Raw genomic sequence first — 19,536 nt, 5'->3', positions numbered from 1 at the left:
GACTACACACACACACTCACACACACACACACACACACTCACACACACACACACACACACATACACACACACACGGCTCAGAAGTCCAATTTAAAATACAGATTTCCCTAATCCTAACCTTAACCAAAAAGGCATCTTCTGCTGGTGAACAGGGGTGTTACACTGTTGCAGCAGGGAGGTAGCCCCCTCTGGTGGTGAACAGGGGCGTTGCAGTGGGACAGGTCTGCTGTGATGGAATGTACTAAAACCCAACTAGGTTACCATGAATGTACTGTATATAATTAATGTAGAATGTATTTAGTGATGGGAGACTGTATTTAGTGATAGGAGACTGTATTTAGTGATTGGAGACTGTATTTAGTGATTGGAGATTGTATTTGTATGGGTCACTTTAACGGCTAAAGAAAAAAATCTCCATCCTGGATTAACCATAATGTTTAATTCTATTCTAGTCATTCTTTACTCAGAGGTTGAGTTTGATTGGCATGTTGATTGTCTCTGTAGATGAGGAGGGCGGGCCAACAAGTCAGACAAAGGACATGATTGGACAGAAGAAAGACTTCCATGAGAGTAAATTATGAGACTCCTGATGGGTGGAAAATCAGCCATTTGTATTGACCACTGGCTTTCCAGAATGCATTATGAATGAACTACCCTCTGGCACACCAATCACAGCTCAGAACACCTCCTGACAGACCAATCACAGCTCAGAACACCCCTCTGACGGACCAACCACAGCTCAGAACACCCCTCTGACGGACCAACCACAGCTCAGAACACCCCTCTGACGGACCAACCACAGCTCAGAACACCCCTCTGACGGACCAATCACAGCTCAGAACACCCCTATGATGGACCCCTATGAATTTTCCTACAGTTAAAATGTTTTATAGTGTGTGTGTGTGTGTGTGTGCATTATGAATGAACTACCCTCTGGCACACCAATCACAGCTCAGAACACCTCCTGACAGACCAATCACAGCTCAGAACACCCCTCTGATGGACCAATCACAGCTCAGAACACCCCTCTGATGGACCAACCACAGCTCAGAACACCCCTCTGACGGACCAATCACAGCTCAGAACACCCCTCTGCTGGACCAATCACAGCTCAGAACACCCCTATGATGGACCCCTATGAATTTTCCTACAGTTAAAATGTTTTATAGTGTGTGTGTGTGTGTGTGTGTGTGCGTGGAGGGGGGGGGGGGGGGGTGTAGACTAAACTTCTGTAAAAAAGCTTTGGTCAAAAATATTTTTCCCACATTATGTGGGGAAAATATTTCTACAGACGCAATATCTACAGATTAATATCTACAGAAATGCACATTACGCTAAACGTTATGACAAATGTAAAACAACAACTACTTTTGCATCTGTAAAAAAAGTTTTGTGTATGTGTCAAAGTTTTGAACATGCAAAATATTTTACTGATGTACAACCTTCTCACAAATGCTAAATTGATTTGTTCCTTATTTGATCCAATATGTTTTCCTCTGGTTTGTGCTGCAGGGTGCTAGGGGCTGCTTTGTGCTGGAGCGCCCTCTGTGGACGGTAGGAGTACCACATCCATCCTAGAGATATCCATCTCCTCTCCCTCTCCTCTGTCTCTCCATCGCTGTCTGTCTCTCTCTTCATCTCTCTCCCTCTCTCATTTCCTGTTCTCTCTGGTGGGTTCACAACCAGAGCAGACTGAGGGCCTCATTTAAAACATTGCGACCGCAGCTTAATCTGCGCCTTTGCCCAACCGCAAATAGCGGGCGGTGTATTTCCGCATTTTGCGTAGTATTTATCAAACCAGATCAATCAGCGCCCATTAGTGTTAATTAGCGCGCCGTTAAAAGACGGGAAAAATCGCCTGCATGTTACTGCCACCGTGGGTGCTTCGAGGAAAAGAAAGAAAAAAAAGTTCAGCGAACAGGACCTAGAAATATACATTCCCACTTTCCCTTATACCCTCCCAGCAGCGGTAATGTGCGTGTTGACTCAAGTGTGTGTGTAAGACACACTCTTTTTGTAAAGCTCTCTCTTGGAAGTCGCTTTGGATAAAAGCGTCAGCTAAATGCATAAATGTAAATGTAATGTAATCTACAAAAGACAATGGTTCAGGATTTTTTTTTTTGGGGGGGGGGGGGGGGGGTATTTCCCTCAGAGAGAAAGATTTAAGCTATGGCATCATACAGCTATACCTAGCTAGACTGCAAGAAGAAATTACTTTTGAAATAAGAAATTATTATAAACATTTCAGACTTTCAGACGATTTAAATGGAAATTCGTAATGGAATCGATGGCCTCCAGAGTAAAATTACTATTCGTAACAGCGGCCTGTGATTGGAGAGAATTTGGAACAAGCCGGCCCCACGTGCAAGAGTATTTTCATTCGACGAGGATGAGCATGTGACTCCGGACACTTTAAGGCGGCTGGTTTAAAAAAAATGGAACACAAGTAGTTGGAATGGAGAACAACGCGTACAAAGGGGGCGAAACCAGGTAGGAGATTTTATTAATTAATCCAGAGTCGGACTTTGACAAAGTGTGATGAGAAGCCTATAACTTGGGATGGGCGAACGATGTCTTGTGAAGCTTTGGTGGTTTCTTCCGGATTGTGCCGGTGTTGTGCCACCCGATGCATGACTCTGGATAGGCACCCCCTCGCGGGAGGGCGCGCGAACCACTCGGAATCAAAAAGTTTCGTCTTGATATCCCAACCAAACGAAGAGAAGACAGAAGTCTCACATTATACTTTCTTTGTTATAGAATTCAAGAGAAGAATGTCGGTTATCTGTGTAAATATCAGATGCTATTTTCAACACAAAATTCGTTATTTAAACCGTATAGTAACGAACGCGAACCAACATTCTTGCTCCACGACATCGCATTCTGAGGAAATATACCCCAGCTGTGATTACCAAAGGAAATGTATTTTGTGTAGCAGGTTCAAAGTATTTCACATGGCTCTTCATACTAATGTATAGGTTCAAAGGCATGCGATTTTAATGCAGTTAGCCTGTGCGTGGGGTGGGTTACTCAGATAGGTCGAAAACAACAGCCTTCTGATCCAGAATATCAGCTGTCCTGAAAAAGGACCAAAGGTTCACATGCCAAGACAAGTACTAAAAACTGTATCAACATCAAAAGAAATGTTCTCAGTCTCACCAACAAATCCTTTTTTTAAGATAGGAAATATTACTCTTATTGTTTAAGTCAATTAAATAAATCAAACATAATAATCCCCTACCTACCATGGACTATTCTGTTTTCAGACCTGTCCAATTTATACATACACATGTATTGGTATTAAATTGACGCTATTAAATGTACATAATGCTGGGTTAGAAGGGAAGAAACGTATGCAGGGGGAGAGCATTTCATGGCAGGCCTTGTTTTCCTTTTGATGTAAATGCAATGCACCCCTGCTAACTCTGACTAGAAAAGTGTCACATGCCTGAAACTGAATCATTTGATGCTGGGATATACAGAACAGACAATATAGGGGGTGCAAAACTATCGGCACATTGAAAATGAACAGCCCATTTAGTGACATAGTGGCTAGATAAAATGATAGCAGCCGTTTAAACTGGCTGAATGAGGCGTAGTGGGAGGCTAATTAAGGCTACGCGTGTTCATTTGGATCTGATTAGTGCTCACACGTTAAACATTTTGTAATCGGCTACATGTGAAGGCCTGTTAGAATAGTCATTTTCAGAATAGCAATTTTCCTACAGTTAAAATGGTAGCTTACACCAACCCCTTTGCAAAGTGCAGCAAACGGTACCTGTAAAAGGAGTAGACCTAAGCTATATCATTGTATGGAAGTATTTAATTCATTCATTCTTATACTTTTATATATAGGGGTAGGCAAAGCATTAGGGTCTTAATGCGAACACTGCCGAGTTGTAGCCTGTAGGCCTACTAAATGTAGTAATATTCTACTCGCAACACAGTAGGCCTACTGAAGGTGTCAAATTTATTTGTGACTAGCATCCAGGTTACTTTGTGAGGCTTATATAATATATACATTTGTATTTCATGTCAAACGAACACAACAACACTCATGTAATGCCATCATGTTAGGTGTATTCGACATCATGCAGCCCGGCGGCGCCAACAAACAGCTGCAGCAGGCTGCCTTAAAGTCGAACACACCTATTGTCTTTATTATGTGAAGCACTACACATGTTTTCGGTTGGGTTGGGGCATACGCATTTATTATGTCTATGGGCATACGTGCTTGTGTTGGCCCCATAGAGTTAATATAACTAGAGTAAGCTACTTTTGTCTTCCAAGATGGCGTCCCCATTCATTTCTATGAAAAGAGCTCAGTGGCGCAGTGAGGCAAGCGAGAGCGCGAGACAGGCCATCTTTCCACTTCCGTGTCTTCCTGTCTAGCTTTAAACAGTGGCTCTTTTTTTCCCTAGCTCCGAGAGCTCATGTAAATCGGCTATCGGCCAATGTGAACGTTTGTGCTCGTGCCCTGTTAGTATCCGCGAGCACATTTGCAGGCAACTTTCATTGACTAAGCAAATACATGGGTTGCTAGTTTACCCATTTTGGATTGGTTTCAAATTTAGCAAAAATCGGGAAAAATTATTCTATGAAAAAGCTAGTAGTATGAGCCAGGTTCGAGAATCAAACAAAAATTATTGGGGGAGATAGTTTTGTAAATGTTGAATGGAGTTAATAGAATAAAAACGACCGGAAGAGTCGGAAACCTAACCGTACATGCAATACCACCTACATCCACCGGGGCCAGCTGTGCTGGTTTGCTGTACTACAGCATCACTGTACTTGTGTGTGTGTGTGACACTATCAGCTCACAGCAGGCACATACTGTGGAGTAGGCTAATTAACGAGTTTTGTAAAGAAATTAAAACAGGTAGCACCGTAACAATTATTTCCACTGACTCACACAAATGCTGCCAAATATTTGTTGATGTCGCACAGCCTTGGGCAATCCCTGTTGTATATAATGTGTGTGTGAATATTGTGCGAAGGAAATGAGCACAAAGACACATGATGGAATGTTTTTTGTTTAAAACTTGTACATGTTAATGCCAGTCAGTCCAAAGTCTAATTTAAGGTGGGACCTTGGTACCAGTATCCTGTCCTGCAGAATTCTGTGGTGCTCTAGGCTCCCTGTAGGTGAAGCGATCATGTTCCCAGTGTCAGGGTGGAGCAGCCTGTGTCCCTGTGGTGGCCTTTACCCAGTGTCAGGGTGGAGCAGCCTGTGTCCCTGTGGTGGCGTTTACCCAGTGTCAGGGTGGAGCAGCTTGTGTCCCTGTGGTGGCCTTTACCCAGTGTCAGGGTGGAGCAGTCTGTGTCCCTGTGGTGGCTGGTGGACCCCATGCTGAGTGGGCTGACCATAGGACATACAGTATATCTAGAAGACATAGGACATACAGTATATCTAGAATATTCACTGTTCTGTAGATTCTGCCAGCGAGCACTCCTGAGGAACTCTCCCCTCAGAACTATGCCAAGTTGTCTTCCCGTCTGACTTCCTCACAATTTCTTTTGTTTTCCCAGTTTGTTTTCTCAGTTCAGTCAAGACACGTGTGTGCTTTTAACCATTTATTGTCACGGTTAATAGATTTGTGTATGGTGGTGTGGTTCTATCTCAGGAGAAACTCTCTCCTTGGAGCAGCTAGGAGCTTTCACACACAAACTTACTATGAATCAATATGTGTGTATCTTTCCTGAACTCGTTTTATACACATTTTCAAAGTATTTTTTGGAACTATTTGAATCTCGAGAAAATATTTTATTAATGTTTAAAGTCTGAATTATCCTGAATTGTGACAACCTTGTTTATATCAAACAAATGTTCGAAGTACGAATCTTGAGGTTTTCTTCTTCTGACTAATGTAAAAACAAAGCATTGTAAACGTGTTCATTATGTGAAAACAAAACATATAAACATACAGGATGAAAAGTGGAGACAAAATTGGTGGGGTGATGTTTCCAGCCTGGCCTGATTGGTGGCTGAAGTTGTCAGCTTAGCTCTGATTGGCTGAGTGGTGGTAAAGGAGGCGGGAGGAGGATGTCAGTAGAATCCCTCAGCTGGAAGACGTCACACACACCTGGACACTGCTGCAGGGCCTGGAACACACACACACCACATCACACACACCTGGACACTGCTGTAGGGCCTGGAACACACACACCATATCACACACACCTGGACACTGCTGCAGGGCCTGGAACACACACACACCACATCACACACACCTGGACACTGTTGCAGGAACACATCACACACACACCTGGACACTGCTGCAGGAACATATCACACACACACACACCTGGACACTGCTGCAGGAACACATCACACACACACACCTGGACACTGCTGCAGGAACACATCACACACACACACCTGGACACTGCTGCAGGGCTTGGAACACACACACCACATCACACACACCTGGACACTGCTGCAGGGCCTGGGACACACACAGTCTTTCAGCACCACAATGACACATTTCTAGGACAGAAGTAACTCCTTGACATGTAGACAGACAGGCATGTAGACAGACAGGTAGGCAGACTCACCTGCAGACTGCTGACCATGTCCTGCTTGTGTCTCTGAGCATCAGAGCTGTCAGCATCCCAGTCTGTCACTCCAAGCCTGACCACCATGGACCTGAGCCCCCCACACACCCCTGCAGAGGGGGGGGGGGGGGGGGGGGGGGGGGCGAGGGAGGTACCGAGGGGGGGTTAGCAGACTGGACAGGGTGATTAGGGGCCAGCCCTGACTGAGAGGAGAATGGCGGCTAAACAACTCAAACCCTCCACACAACATTCTAGAACACCCTGCGCTCAACATTCTAGAACACCCTGCGCTCAACATTCTAGAACACCCTGCGCACAACTTTCAAAACATACCCTCCACACAACATTCTATTCAAAAATGCTAAACTTAATTACTTTTTGAACTACGTTTTTAATTGTTTTTGAAAAAGTTATTACGTTTATTGAGGATTTCATGCTATTTTCAGAGATTAGCAATTTTCTATCATTTAAAAAAAACTTAATAGAAAAAGTAAAAGGTGTGGAAGTAGGCCACAAATTATTTGAATAATCTGGTGTATATCTGTGATTTTTTTTCTGTACATTTTTGAAAAAGTTATTAAGATTAGCGAGGATTTCATGGTATTTTCAGAGATGAGCAATTTTCTAGTATTTTGTTTGAAACTTAATAGAAAACGTTGAGGCTATTGAAGTATACCAGACATTGTTAGATTACTCTGGTGTCTGTTTGAGGTTTTATATTCATACAAATATTACAAAAGTCATCCTTTTTCAAAATTGTATGGGTAGTTTTCACCCGGTCCCTAACCTAACCGCAAAGTCGCATCTTTCGAATGTGAGACAAATGTGGAATATGAAACTTAACTTCACCTCGGTCAATTAACACACTGGTTTGATGTATTAAGTGTGAAATGCTCCCACACCTTGGATGACTTGGGTTGTACTGAATTCTCTGCCTCCGCCATGTGTTTCAGAACAACATTACGGGTCTCTCCGATGGTCTTTCCTCTACAACCGCTGCGCTCTGCGCTCAACTCAACCTCTTGTTTTATACTCAAACATCTCTGCGACTTATTGAGTAGCGTAATAGTCGTGCGACACAACACATTTGTTGTTGCAGCCCTAATGTACATTGATTCGGTATAAGGGGGTGTTTGGGTCAAGGGTCAGAGGAGAGAGACTCACTGTGCAGGTGCAGCAGTGTTTCCGTGGTGACGGGGGTGGAGGTGAGGGTGAGCGTGTGCAGCTGCTGCAGTCCCTCTCTGCAGAGCAGCTCTCCTGCCCCCTGCTGGTCCAGACCGCTCACACGCTCCAACTCCAACACCTGCAGGCCGACACAGCTACGCACTGGACACACACGCATACACACACCCACACATACATACACACATACACGCATACACTCACTCATACCCATACACACACACACACACATTCACACACACATACAAAACACTGATCAGCTTTCCTGACTACTCACCAGATGTGAGGTATCAACTAATGGTCTAAAATATCACTCACCAACAGCAGCCAATCCCTGAACACTGCAGCCTGCCCCGCCCACACCGAGCACACGGAGGTGTGGCCAACACCGACCAATCGTCTGAAGGCAGCGGTTGCTGAATCTTGTTGGCTGTTGACTGACAGACGAGGAGGGCGGGGCTTATAAAGGAAAAACTGACTGACGAGGTGACTTCATCACCATGGTTACTGTAGTAAACATCCCTGGTATCCATGGTAACTCACCATGGGTGCAGTGGTGCCACCTGGAGGTGAGTGATGCTCCTGCAGCCAGCGCCCAGCGCCCAGATCACCTCATGACCCAGAGGATCAGACGAACTCCTGACACACACACATACACAGAGATGTAGGTATGTGTGTATGGTCCCTTCCTGTAGGTGAGTGTGTGTGTGTATGGTCCCTTCCTGTAGGTGTGTGTGTGTGTGTGGTCCCTTCCTGTAGGTGAGTATGTGTGTATGGTCCCTTCCTGTAGGTGAGTGTGTGTGTGTGTGCATGGTCCCTTCCTGTAGGTGAGTGTGTGTGTGTATGGTCCCTTCCTGTAGGTGTGTGTGTGTGTGTGTGGTCCCTTCCTGTAGGTGAGTATGTGTGTATGGTCCCTTCCTGTAGGTGAGTGTGTGTGTGTGCATGGTCCCTTCCTGTAGGTGAGTGTGTGTGTGTGTGTGTGTGTGTGTGTGTATGGTCCCTTCCTGTAGGTGAGTGTGTGTGTATGGTCCCTTCCTGTAGGTGAGCGTGTGCAGGTGTGTGTGGTCCTACTTGTAGGTGAGTGTGTGCAGGTGTGGGTGGTCCTACCTGTAGGTGAGCGTGTGCAGGTGGTGGCAGTAGCAGCTGGCCAGCCACAGTGAGCGGTCCGTGAGGACGTGAGGACAGTGAGACACCTGCAGCAGCAGGAGGCTCTCTCCTGCACTCCTCAGCAGAGCCTCCAGACCCTCCTCCAGACACGCCCTGCTCTCTCACACACACACACACACACACATGTGTGAGTACGGTATGTGGTGTGTGTGTACTGTCTGTGGTGTGTGTGTATGTGTGTAGCAGCAGAGATGGGAAGTAACAAAGTACAAATACATTGGAGCAAGGCAGAAGGCAACAAGAAGAATGGCTAATGTTCTGGATGAGACAGAGGGAGTTCATGATGTGGACATGACTGAGAAGAGAGACCTGATCACCCATGTTCTGGATGAGACAGAGGGAGTTCATGATGTGGACATGACTGAGAAGAGAGACCTGATCACCCATGTTCTGGGTGAGACAAAGGGAGTTAATGATGTGGACATGACTGAGGAGAGAGACCTGATCACCCATGTTCTGGATGAGACAGAGGGAGTTAATGATGTGGACATGACTGAGAAGAGAGACCTGATCACCCATGTTCTGGATGAGACAGAGGGAGTTCATGATGTGGACATGACTGAGAAGAGAGACCTGATCACGTATGACCCCATGAGGGAGATGGTCTGGTATCAGTACTTTACTTCACTATTTATTTTTCAAAAGGTTGAAAAAACATTGATGTTTTAATTTATTTGTGCTATTGTGTGTAAAAAAAAGTTGAGGATTTTTTCTTTTGAAGGTGAGTGTGTACCGTGTGTTCTTGTGGTAGTCCTCCCTCCTCTCTGCAGGGTGTCTGGGTCTGGGTCGCAGCTTGTGCAGGACCAGGGACTGGGTCTGAGTGCACCACTGGGACAGGGTGCTCAGGAACTGGAACACAACATGACCTCAACATGACCACAACACAACCTCAACACGACCTCAACATGACCACAACATGACTGGGTCTGAGTGCACCACTGGGACAGGGTGCTCAGGAACTGGAACACAACATGACCACAACACAACCTCAACATGACCACAACACAAACTCAACACAACCTCAACATGACCACAACACAACCTCAACATGACCACAACACAACCTCAATATGACCACAACATGACTGGGTCTGAGTGCACCACTGGGACAGGGTGCTCAGGAACTGGAACACAACATGACCACAACACAACCTCAACATGACCACAAGACAACCTCAACATGACCACAACACGACCTCAACATGACTACAAGATTAACCCAACACCTTCTATAACCACATCACCACCACAAGATGATAATGACGGTGGTGGCAGAGGGGCAAAGAGGCAGGTGTGTTCATGGTGGTGGTGATGAAGAGGCAGGTATGTTCATGGTGGTGGTGATGAAGAGGCAGGTATGTTCATGGTGGTGGTGGTGATGAAGAGGCAGGTGTGTTAATGGTGGTGATGAAGAGCCAGGTGTGTTCATGGTGGTGATGAAGAGGCAGGTGTGTTCATGGTGGTGGTGATGAAGAGGCAGGTATGTTCATGGTGGTGATGGTGATGAAGAGGGTTATGATAATAATGATGATGGTGGTGGTGATGATGAAGAGGCAGGTGTGTTCATGGTGGTGGTGATGAAGAGGCAGGTGTGTTCATGGTGGTGGTGATGAAGAGGCAGGTGTGTTCATGGTGGTGGTGATGATGAAGAGGCAGGTGTGCTCATGGTGGTGTTGATGAAGAGGCAGGTGTGTTCGTGGTGGTGGTGGTGATGATGATGAAGAGGCAGGTATGTTCATGGTGGTGGTGATGATGAAGAGGCAGGTGTGTTCATGGTGGTGGTGATGATGAAGAGGCAGGTGTGCTCACCTGGACGGACACGCGAGCGTCGTCCAGCCTGACGTGAGTCCACACGGCCGGATGTCTGGCCACCATCCTCCAATCAGAGCAGACCTCTGCAGCCAGCAGCAGCGTCCTCACGTCCAGGAAGGGAAACACACAGAACAGCCCCGCCCTCAGACGCAGGAGCCCCGCCCCCAACGCCCCGTCACCACGGCGATACGGGCTGGAGTCCACCGAGGACACGTCTAGGGGAGGGGCACCTGTTACACTGTGCGTGTGTAAGGGTCCTACCTGTGCCAGGTGAGTGTGTGTGTAGGTCCTACCTGTGCCAGGTGTGTGTGTGTGTGTAAGGGTCCTACCTGTGCCAGGTGTGTGTGTGCGTGTAAGGGTCCTACCTGTGCCAGGTGAGTGTGTGTGTGTGTGTGTAAGGGTCCTACCTGTGCCAGGTGAGTGTGTGTGTGTGTGTGTAAGGGTCCTACCTGTGCCAGGTGAGTGTGTGTGTGTGTGTGTAAGGGTCCTACCTGTGCCAGGTGTGTGTGTGCGTGTAAGGGTCCTACCTGTGCCAGGTGTGTGTGTGTGTGTGTGTGTGCGGGTCCTACCTGTGCCAGGTGTGTGTGTGTGTGCGGGTCCTACCTGTGCCAGGTGTGTGTGTGTGTGTAAGGGTCCTACCTGTGCCAGGTGAGTGTGTGTGTGTAAGGGTCCTACCTGTGCCAGGTGTGTGTGTGTGTAAGGGTCCTACCTGTGCCAGGTGAGTGTGTGTGTGTGTGTGTGTGTAGGTCCTACCTGTGCCAGGTGTGTGTGTGTGTGCGGGTCCTACCTGTGCCAGGTGTGTGTGTGTGTGTGCGTGTAAGGGTCCTACCTGTGCCAGGTGAGTGTGTGTGTGTGTGTGTGTAGGTCCTACCTGTGCCAGGTGTGTGTGTGTGTGCGGGTCCTACCTGTGCCAGGTGTGTGTGTGCGTGTAAGGGTCCTACCTGTGCCAGGTGTGTGTGTGTGTGTGCGTGTAAGGGTCCTACCTGTGCCAGGTGAGTGTGTGTGTGTGTGTGTGTAGGTCCTACCTGTGCCAGGTGAGTGTGTGTTCCTGACAGCAATGTGTCTTTGGATCTCAGGTGTGCTCCAGGGTTGGTCCTCTGACAGGGAATCTTCCTCCTCGTCCTCCTCCTCTTCCTCAGTGCTATGATGTCGATGAGGACCTTTCCTCCAGGTCCTGCACCCCCCCCAGCCCCCCGGCCTCTGCCAGCCCCCCGGCCTCTGCCAGCCCCCCAGCCTCTCCCAGCCTCCAGACCCCAGAGACAGTGTCCTCACGCGGCCACTAGGGGTGCTGGAGAGACAGGACGTCACCAGCAGGTTCGGTGTGGATGAACTCTCTCTCACACACACACACACTCACACACACACCTACCTGTATTGGTGAGGGTACATCTCCTCTCCAAGTCTGTATGGCTCTGATACACTGGTACTCCTCTGGAGAGTGAAGAGAGGGAAGGGGGGGAGAAGTCGATATACAAAGTTTCAACTTTATCGTCATATACACAGAACAAATAAGGTTTAAGAATATAAGTTTAAAAATCCATGAAAACAAAGCATAAAATACATTATATTTTGAGGCAATATAAACTTTGTTCAGTGTTTATCTGATATTAAATACGCATATAACATGGATATCTAAAATATTACAACATGAATAGAAAAAAAATACAACATAGTCTTAATGTGTGATTCGTACCAGATCTCCATCAGTTAACCTACCCCTGACCCCTGACCTAGATGACCCAGATATAGACCTACCTTGTGTCCTATAACCTTTGATCCCAAGATCTGTTCTTCGCTGCTATGATGGCTGGGTGTGTGCGGTGTGTGCTGTGTGTGCTGTGTGTGCTGTGTATAAGGTGTGTGGTGTGTGTAAGGTGTATGCTGTGTGTAGTGGGTGTGCTGTGTATAAGGTGTGTGGTGTGTGTAAGGTGTATGCTGTGTGTAGTGGGTGTGCTGTGTGTTGAGCTGCAGCAGTTGTCTCTCTGCACGGTCAGCTCTCTCCAGCAGAGCTTCGATGAACACCTGAAGACGAGCCTTGGCCATCGCCTCTCTCTCTGCTGTCTCTCTGAGGAAGCTCTCTATCTCACACACCTCCCTGCACACACACACACACACACACACAGATATACACAAACATACATATATATATATATATATATATACACACATACACACAGGAGAGAGAGTTGAGAAGAATCAGAAGAGACAGTCCTCACTTTACCTTCACTGCTCACACACGCAAACACACACACACCCACACACACACACACACACACACACCCTGAGGTCCTGAGAGTCCCTGTCAACAGCATTTATCATCAGGCAGCTGGGCAGACACCCGGCTAACACGACATCGCCCCTGGCAACCCCAATCTCTGGACTACACGGTACACAATGCATCACACAGGAAACACTGAGGACGACACCATCTCACGGTCAAACTTCTGATTTTTGTGAACATAGATTCCATATATATAACATACATATATATATATAATATACATATACTCACTGCTGTGTGTCTGGTCTAGAGTATATACATTATATTTATATATAAATATATAGACTCACTGCTGTGTCTGGTCCAGAGTATATACAGTATATATAGACTCACTGCTGTGTCTGGTCCAGAGTATATACAGTATATATATATATATATAGACTCACTGCTGTGTCTGGTCCAGAGTATATACAGTATATATATAGACTCACTGCTGTGTCTGGTCCAGAGTATATACAGAATATATAGACTCACTGCTGTGTCTGGTCCAGAGTATATACAGTATATATAGACTCACTGCTGTGTCTGGTCCAGAGTATATACAGTATACATATAGACTCACTGCTGTGTCTGGTCCAGAGTATATACAGTATACATATAGACTCACTGCTGTCTGGTCCAGAGAATATACAGTATATATATAGACTCACTGCTGTGTCTGGTCCAGAGTATATACAGTATATATATAGACTCACTGCTGTGTCTGGTCCAGAGCTCTCTCCTTCCCCTGCAGCTCTGCCTGCAGCTCAGCCATCATCTCCACGGAGATCTGGACCTGTCTGCTGAGCAGCGAGGCCCTCTGCTCCACCTCCTTCTTCTCCTGGTCCAGCCGTTCCCCCGCCCTCCGCTGTGTCTGCAGCTCCTCCTCCCTCCTCTCCAGCTCTGCCTTCAGCCTCCCCACCCTGCGCTCCACCCTCTCCTCCACCTCCGCAAACGTCCTAGCCATCCTCTGGTCCAGCCCCAGGCCCAGCCTCTCATCCAGACACAGGCCCCGGCCAAACTCCAGCCCCAGGCTTATCCGGCCTAGGTCCCCCAGATCCAGCCTGTCTCCAGACAGACGGGCCAGGGAGGTGGGGAGGGCCAGGGGGCCGGCGGAGGGGGCTGCAGTCCTGCTCGTCCCCAGATGGTCGTCCTTGATGAACAGCTCTCTCAGCAGCTGGGCCGAGGCAGAGCAGGAGGCCAGGTCCAGACAGGCTAAGGGCAGCTGCTCCAGGCCCAGGAAGGAGCTCTGTCTCTGGGCAGCAGGGGCTGCGAGGAGGGCCATGGTCCGGGGGCTGGAGGTGCGGGCGCGGGTGCGGGACAGGACCAGCAGGGTCTCGTAGGTGTGGCAGCTCACCAGGTGAGCCCTGAGCTCCAGAACGGAGGGGAAGCGGGCGTGGTCACAGCGGGGGCAGAAGTAGGGGAGGTCATGTGATGCCATCTCTGACCACTCCCAGCTCTACAGGTGTAGAGGTCGGAGGTCAGGCAGAGGGGAGAGCGGGCCGAGCGTGAGGGAGGGGCCTCATTTCAGGTCCAGGAAGTGAGGGCTGGGAGAGAGGAGAAGAGAGTCCAGGTGTGTGTGTTCCTGCAGGAGAGGGGACAAACACTTCTGTCTTATACTGCAGGCAGAAATGAGGTCAGTGTGTGTTTGTGTGTGTGGTGTGTGTATTTGAACTGTAGGAGCTTCCCTCACATTGAGGTCACAGTGGTTTTGACTAAGTGTGTGTGTGTGTATTTTATTCATCGTCTACATTAAGTTTTAATGAGGATCCTGTCTCTTAACATTACAGCATGATATCCCCCTCCCCCATAGAGAGAGTGTATGTGTTTGTGTGTGTGTGATCAGGACAATCTAGGTCATTGTTGGTCTGCTTCACCAGGGACTTCTATATAACCAACTCTGACCCTGAGAAGAAAGAGAGAGAAGAGAGGGAAACAGAGAGACATAGGGAAAGGGAGAGATGGAGAAAGACAGAGGGAAAGCGAGTGAGGGAAGGATAAAGATATCGAGGGAAAGGAGAGAGGGAGAGATGTAGAGAGAGGGAAAAAGGGAGAGGGAGAGATGGAGAGAGAGAGAGAGAGGGAAAGTGAGCGATAGATGGTGAGATGGAGAGAGAGAGACACAGAGAGAGAGAGAGAGAGAGAGAGAGAGGGGGGGTGGAAAGAGAGAATGCTGGTTCTGCGCCTTTATTGCATGTGTGACTGCACTCGGCTGTCTGTGTGTGTGTTATGATTTTGACACATTTAAGTCAAAAAAGGTAATCACGCTTACGTTGGAAAATAATGAATTTGAGGGTAAGGAGAGAGAGAGAGAGAGAGAGAGAGAGAGAGACAGAGAGAGAGAGGTAGAGAGAAATTGGGGGGTGGGGGAGGGGGGCGGATGAGAGCACGCGGAGTAAGATAACATGCCATGAGTCCTCGCTCCACTCTTTATCCACGGATGAATGAGCAGAAAGAAAGGAGGGATGGAGGAATGAAGAGATACCACATCTGCCGTTTGGTTGTGTGTGGTATCTGTCCTCCCTCCGCCGTCCAGAACCAGGGAACACAGTTCAGTTCAACAGACTCATACTACCGTTACGTTGCTGAGGTAAAACGCGTTCACTTTGAGTTGTTTAAGGCGCGGTTACAGTAAAATAACACACTGGAACGTCGTTCAGATTTATAGGATATTCTCTCACCTGGTACTGGACTCTGTTCCTGGTCCCGGTAAAGGAACACTGTCACACAGAGACGATTTGCTTCGTTTATGTTTCTCTTCGGTACTGTGGTTAATACAGCTGCTCTTTACCGGCGTCGTCCAGTCCGTTCGCGAGTCTCAAACTAGATGTTCTACCTCGCGCATCACTCCTGTCGCTTCTCATACCGGAGACAGGCGCGCGAACCAGCTCCTGCTGCTGCCCTGACGTAGGCCCCGTGACGACAGGATGCGCTCGGGCATCTGACTGGAGGAGCGGGAGCAGAGCAGACCTACCGGAGTGCTCCGTTCAGGCTCTGCAGCCTTTGCAGTCGGTAACGGAAGTGAGCTGATGCGTAAACTGCCAGTGGGTTAACCGTTATAAAAGACGAGTCGTAAAGTGAAGGAACTCTGCCTCCTCGTGCATGACTAGCGGTGCTGCTGGGCACCGCTCAGCACCAAACATCAACCGTTCCGTTCTGGTCCTAATTCTTCAACTGTAATTATACAGCTCTGTTCGTGCTATTTACCAGATTCACTCACTGTCCTTAGGTAGGCTGGATCTTTACTTGAGATTTAGTCAAAAGAGTTATCTGCACAGTTAGTTGGTTCATGCTGTACGTTAGCAGTGGATGGCACCGGTGTTGCACGCGGGAGAATGGTGCTGATGAATTGCGCGTCACCTGTTGGTGTTTTGTACATTCCACATAATTAACCTTTTTAATTTGTATCTTAAAAGATTTGTGCATTATCTTAAAAAAAAAAAAAAAAATGATGTTGTTACGTCGCAATTTACCCAAGGGGATAAATACAATTTCAACCATCAGGCTCTGAGCTGCAGTGTCCATTAATAACCACAGAGTGGCAGCAGAGAAATACAATGCAAGGAGTGTCCATGCACGCACAGACGCAGGTCTGTAATAAATGTGTTTGAGAGACAGAAACGTGTGAGTATGGATTCTGGAAAACAGAAAATTGACTGATTCAGATTCAAAGGTCATTGTTTTTATTTTTATTCATGTTCATGTTTTTGAGGAACACAACATCTCGGACGGAGCAAAGCGCTGCCCTTCATGCGTAAAGAAAGTTACGTGCTTCCGTTATTGTACATAAAGACACACTAACGTGTGCAACTCTGCTTGTCAACTACAATGTTGAAGTACTGCGTGTCTCTCCTGGAGAGCTCTTACAAAAGTGACATCAGAAAGCGACTGGCTGTTCTAGAACGTCTGGAACAGAACCATCATAGATTTACAATCTGGTCGGATTATAGACTCATTCCGTAGACCACATAATATAAATGTACTCATAGAAAACTGAGTTGGGAGAATATAAACATATACTCTACAGGTTTTGTCTTATAGATGTATCCAAATATAAAGTGTTAAGTTCACATATCTTTAGAAATATAACGTTTACATCGAGCAAAGAATGGTTATGTAGCCTGTGACAGGCCTTTACTTGTAAGATCGTCATGCAGTTTTTCACAAAACAACACTTTACAATCAGAGATGTTCTGTGTGGAGACACAAGTTAACAGATATCTCTCTCACTCTCTGCGCCTGCGCCCAACCCTAACCAGTCCGCCCCTCTGTTCTCTGTGCGCGTGTTAACGGATCCAGACAGTAGAACGCACAGCCGTTCGGAAGAGGACAAAGTTCCACTTCCAACATCCTCAGGAGAATGTTCAGCCCACAATCGCGCTCTTTACCGACAAGAACTTCCATCACATAATGCAGCACCCGCGCCACAGACCACCAGACTGACGTCTCAGTAAACGTTGCCATGGTGAGGTCAGGTCAATCGAAGCCTCGTAAACACCAGGATAAAACTCTCAACCATCGCGGTCACTGGGAGCTCGCAGTTCAGACGCCGCCGGGGAAGGCGAGTGTGTAGGCTGCCATCATCTGAGCGCGTAGCTGCTGCTTAACATGCACGCGCCCGTGCCTCTTCCGCTCGTCGCTGCGCGCGAAGCGTTTCCCACAAACTTCGCAGGAAAACGGCTTCTCTCCTGTGTGCGTGCGCGTGTGTGTGGTCAGATGGTCACTCCGGCTGAAGCTGCGCAAGCAGATAGCGCACTGGAAAGGCTTGTGTCCGGTGTGGATGCGAACATGCCGGTTAAGCTCGTCTGAGCGCGAGAAGCGTCGCTCGCAGCCAATGATTGGGCAGGGGAACGGCTTCGCCTTCACGGTTCCCTTCACGGGGCTCTTCCTGGCCCGGGAGGGTTTGCACGCTCCCACCGGTGTGCCGGTGCTTCTCGGGAGCACGGCGGGCAGGAGGGAGGAGAGCAGGGCGTCCAGGGAGGAGCAGAAGGAGGAGGCGGGGTGGAGGAGCTCATTCTGGCTCTGCACGCTCCCGGCCTGCACCTCCACACTCTCCAGTTTGACCCCGCCTGACGGCGCCAGGTAGCCACGTGCCCAGTCCTCCAGCAGACCAGGCTCCTGCTTGATGTCCGCCCCAGTCTTCAGATCACCGGCACTGGCCGCGGGGTGCAGCAGAGAGTCCAGTAGCTCCGCTACTTCCGCATGATCCAGTCCTGGTACCAGGAGCATTGGGTCGGTACTGACCGCGCACAGACCCTCACCGGGCCGGGAGAACTGGTCGCACCCGTTGCAGCTGTTCTCAAACTCGGTCTTGATCACCAGCTGGGGAGCCGTGGGCTGTACTGAAGCCGCGGTACATGTCTCGCGGCTGCACCCGTTGAAGGCTGGCTCGTGGGATGGGGAGTAGAGCGGAGTGGAGGCGCTGTCGGGGAAGGATGGAGAGAGAGCTACGGTTTCAGCCTCGGTACCGGGACCTGTGCAGATCCCCACGATTTCCGTGATCATGTTGAGGATGGCGTCAGTGCTGCAGTGCGCCCCCGGTAGCGCCTCCGTGAAGAAGCTGCCGGTGTAGGCGAGGGAGGGTGACAGTGTATCAGAGGAACCGTCACTCAGGTCGGAGAAGAAGTCTGAGTCTGAAGCCTCGGTTCCCGGTGAGAACGCGCAGCCTGGCGGAGAGAGAAGGGAGGAGACACCGTTATTACCGTCTCGTGCACTGACGCATGGATTGATAACTCTGTTTAAAACAACCTGCACAGTGATGCGTTGAAGTTATGCAGACAGCACTTAATGCATTAGACACTCTGCAGCAGTTACATAAGCATGAGCCGTGAGAACAAGATAACTGTACATACCTTGTCGGTCCAGTAATCCCAAACCCACTTCGGAATCGGTACTGTCGCAGAGGCTGGGGCTCGAGCCCACACTGTCCACCCAGGCACAGCACGCGTCCTCGAACTGCGACATAAAGCTGCTCTCTTCGCTCAGGAGCATGGTGGGAACCGGATGCGTTATAGCTCGTGGAAATTGAATTAAAAAGGTAAACGAGCAATTTCACGAAAATCAATATCAGTTATGAAATTGAACGGTTATAAATCGATTTGATTAATCTTGTTAATAAACGATTATTTTATCCAAAACGATAAATTCCAGGGATTCCCTTCAAGTGAATCAGAGCAGATTGTAGATGTTAGTCCGTTATTCCAAGTCGATGTGAATGATGATAACTGGGGCTCGCGATTCTCCTTTTTATACTCTACGGTCGCTAGGTAGAAGCCCTTGCCTGCTATTGGTCGATGCAGACTCGAGGATTCCCCCGCTACGCGCTCCAGTGCCCAAACATGGTCAGAGGATGTGACGGGGGTATCCCCTCGCCTTAAAAGGACACACAGGAATGTGACGTGAGGAAGGGATTCTCTAGAATCTCCCTTCTATGCGACACTCGCTTTCTGGCGCGAGATCAGAGAAGCTGGAGGGATGATGCGCGAGGCGTATTACACAACTAACCCACTTTATAATGCAGCAGCAGCACCCCTACAGCCGCGCGCTCTAGATACACGCACGTG

At 48.4% G+C, this 19,536-nt stretch overlaps 2 protein-coding genes across 2 annotated transcripts; both read right to left on the bottom strand.

Moving 5' to 3' along the window:
- Positions 1 to 5,397: 5,397 nt before the first annotated feature.
- Positions 5,398 to 14,414, bottom strand: si:ch73-290k24.5 (F-box only protein 41). Its single transcript, XM_047017471.1, has 11 exons — positions 13,690 to 14,414; positions 12,668 to 12,808; positions 11,739 to 12,001; positions 10,711 to 10,928; positions 9,635 to 9,750; positions 8,842 to 8,994; positions 8,278 to 8,373; positions 8,053 to 8,171; positions 7,717 to 7,878; positions 6,553 to 6,662; positions 5,398 to 6,099 (listed from the first exon to the last, which is right to left on the bottom strand). Exons 1-11 carry the CDS (start codon positions 14,412 to 14,414, stop codon positions 5,992 to 5,994), a joined length of 2,211 nt encoding a protein of 736 aa, XP_046873427.1. The 3' UTR covers positions 5,398 to 5,991.
- Positions 14,415 to 16,650: 2,236 nt separating this feature from the next.
- egr4 (early growth response 4) lies at positions 16,651 to 19,019 on the bottom strand. Its single transcript, XM_047017575.1, has 2 exons — positions 18,847 to 19,019; positions 16,651 to 18,645 (listed from the first exon to the last, which is right to left on the bottom strand). Exons 1-2 carry the CDS (start codon positions 18,962 to 18,964, stop codon positions 17,516 to 17,518), a joined length of 1,248 nt encoding a protein of 415 aa, XP_046873531.1. The 5' UTR covers positions 18,965 to 19,019; the 3' UTR covers positions 16,651 to 17,515.
- Positions 19,020 to 19,536: the final 517 nt, after the last annotated feature.

Source organism: Hypomesus transpacificus, unplaced genomic scaffold, assembly GCF_021917145.1.
Source record: "Hypomesus transpacificus isolate Combined female unplaced genomic scaffold, fHypTra1 scaffold_61, whole genome shotgun sequence".
In the NCBI taxonomy this organism is placed as follows: domain Eukaryota; kingdom Metazoa; phylum Chordata; class Actinopteri; order Osmeriformes; family Osmeridae; genus Hypomesus; species Hypomesus transpacificus.
Note: the sequence above shows the minus strand (reverse complement) of the source record. Positions and strands in the feature narration are given on the sequence as shown.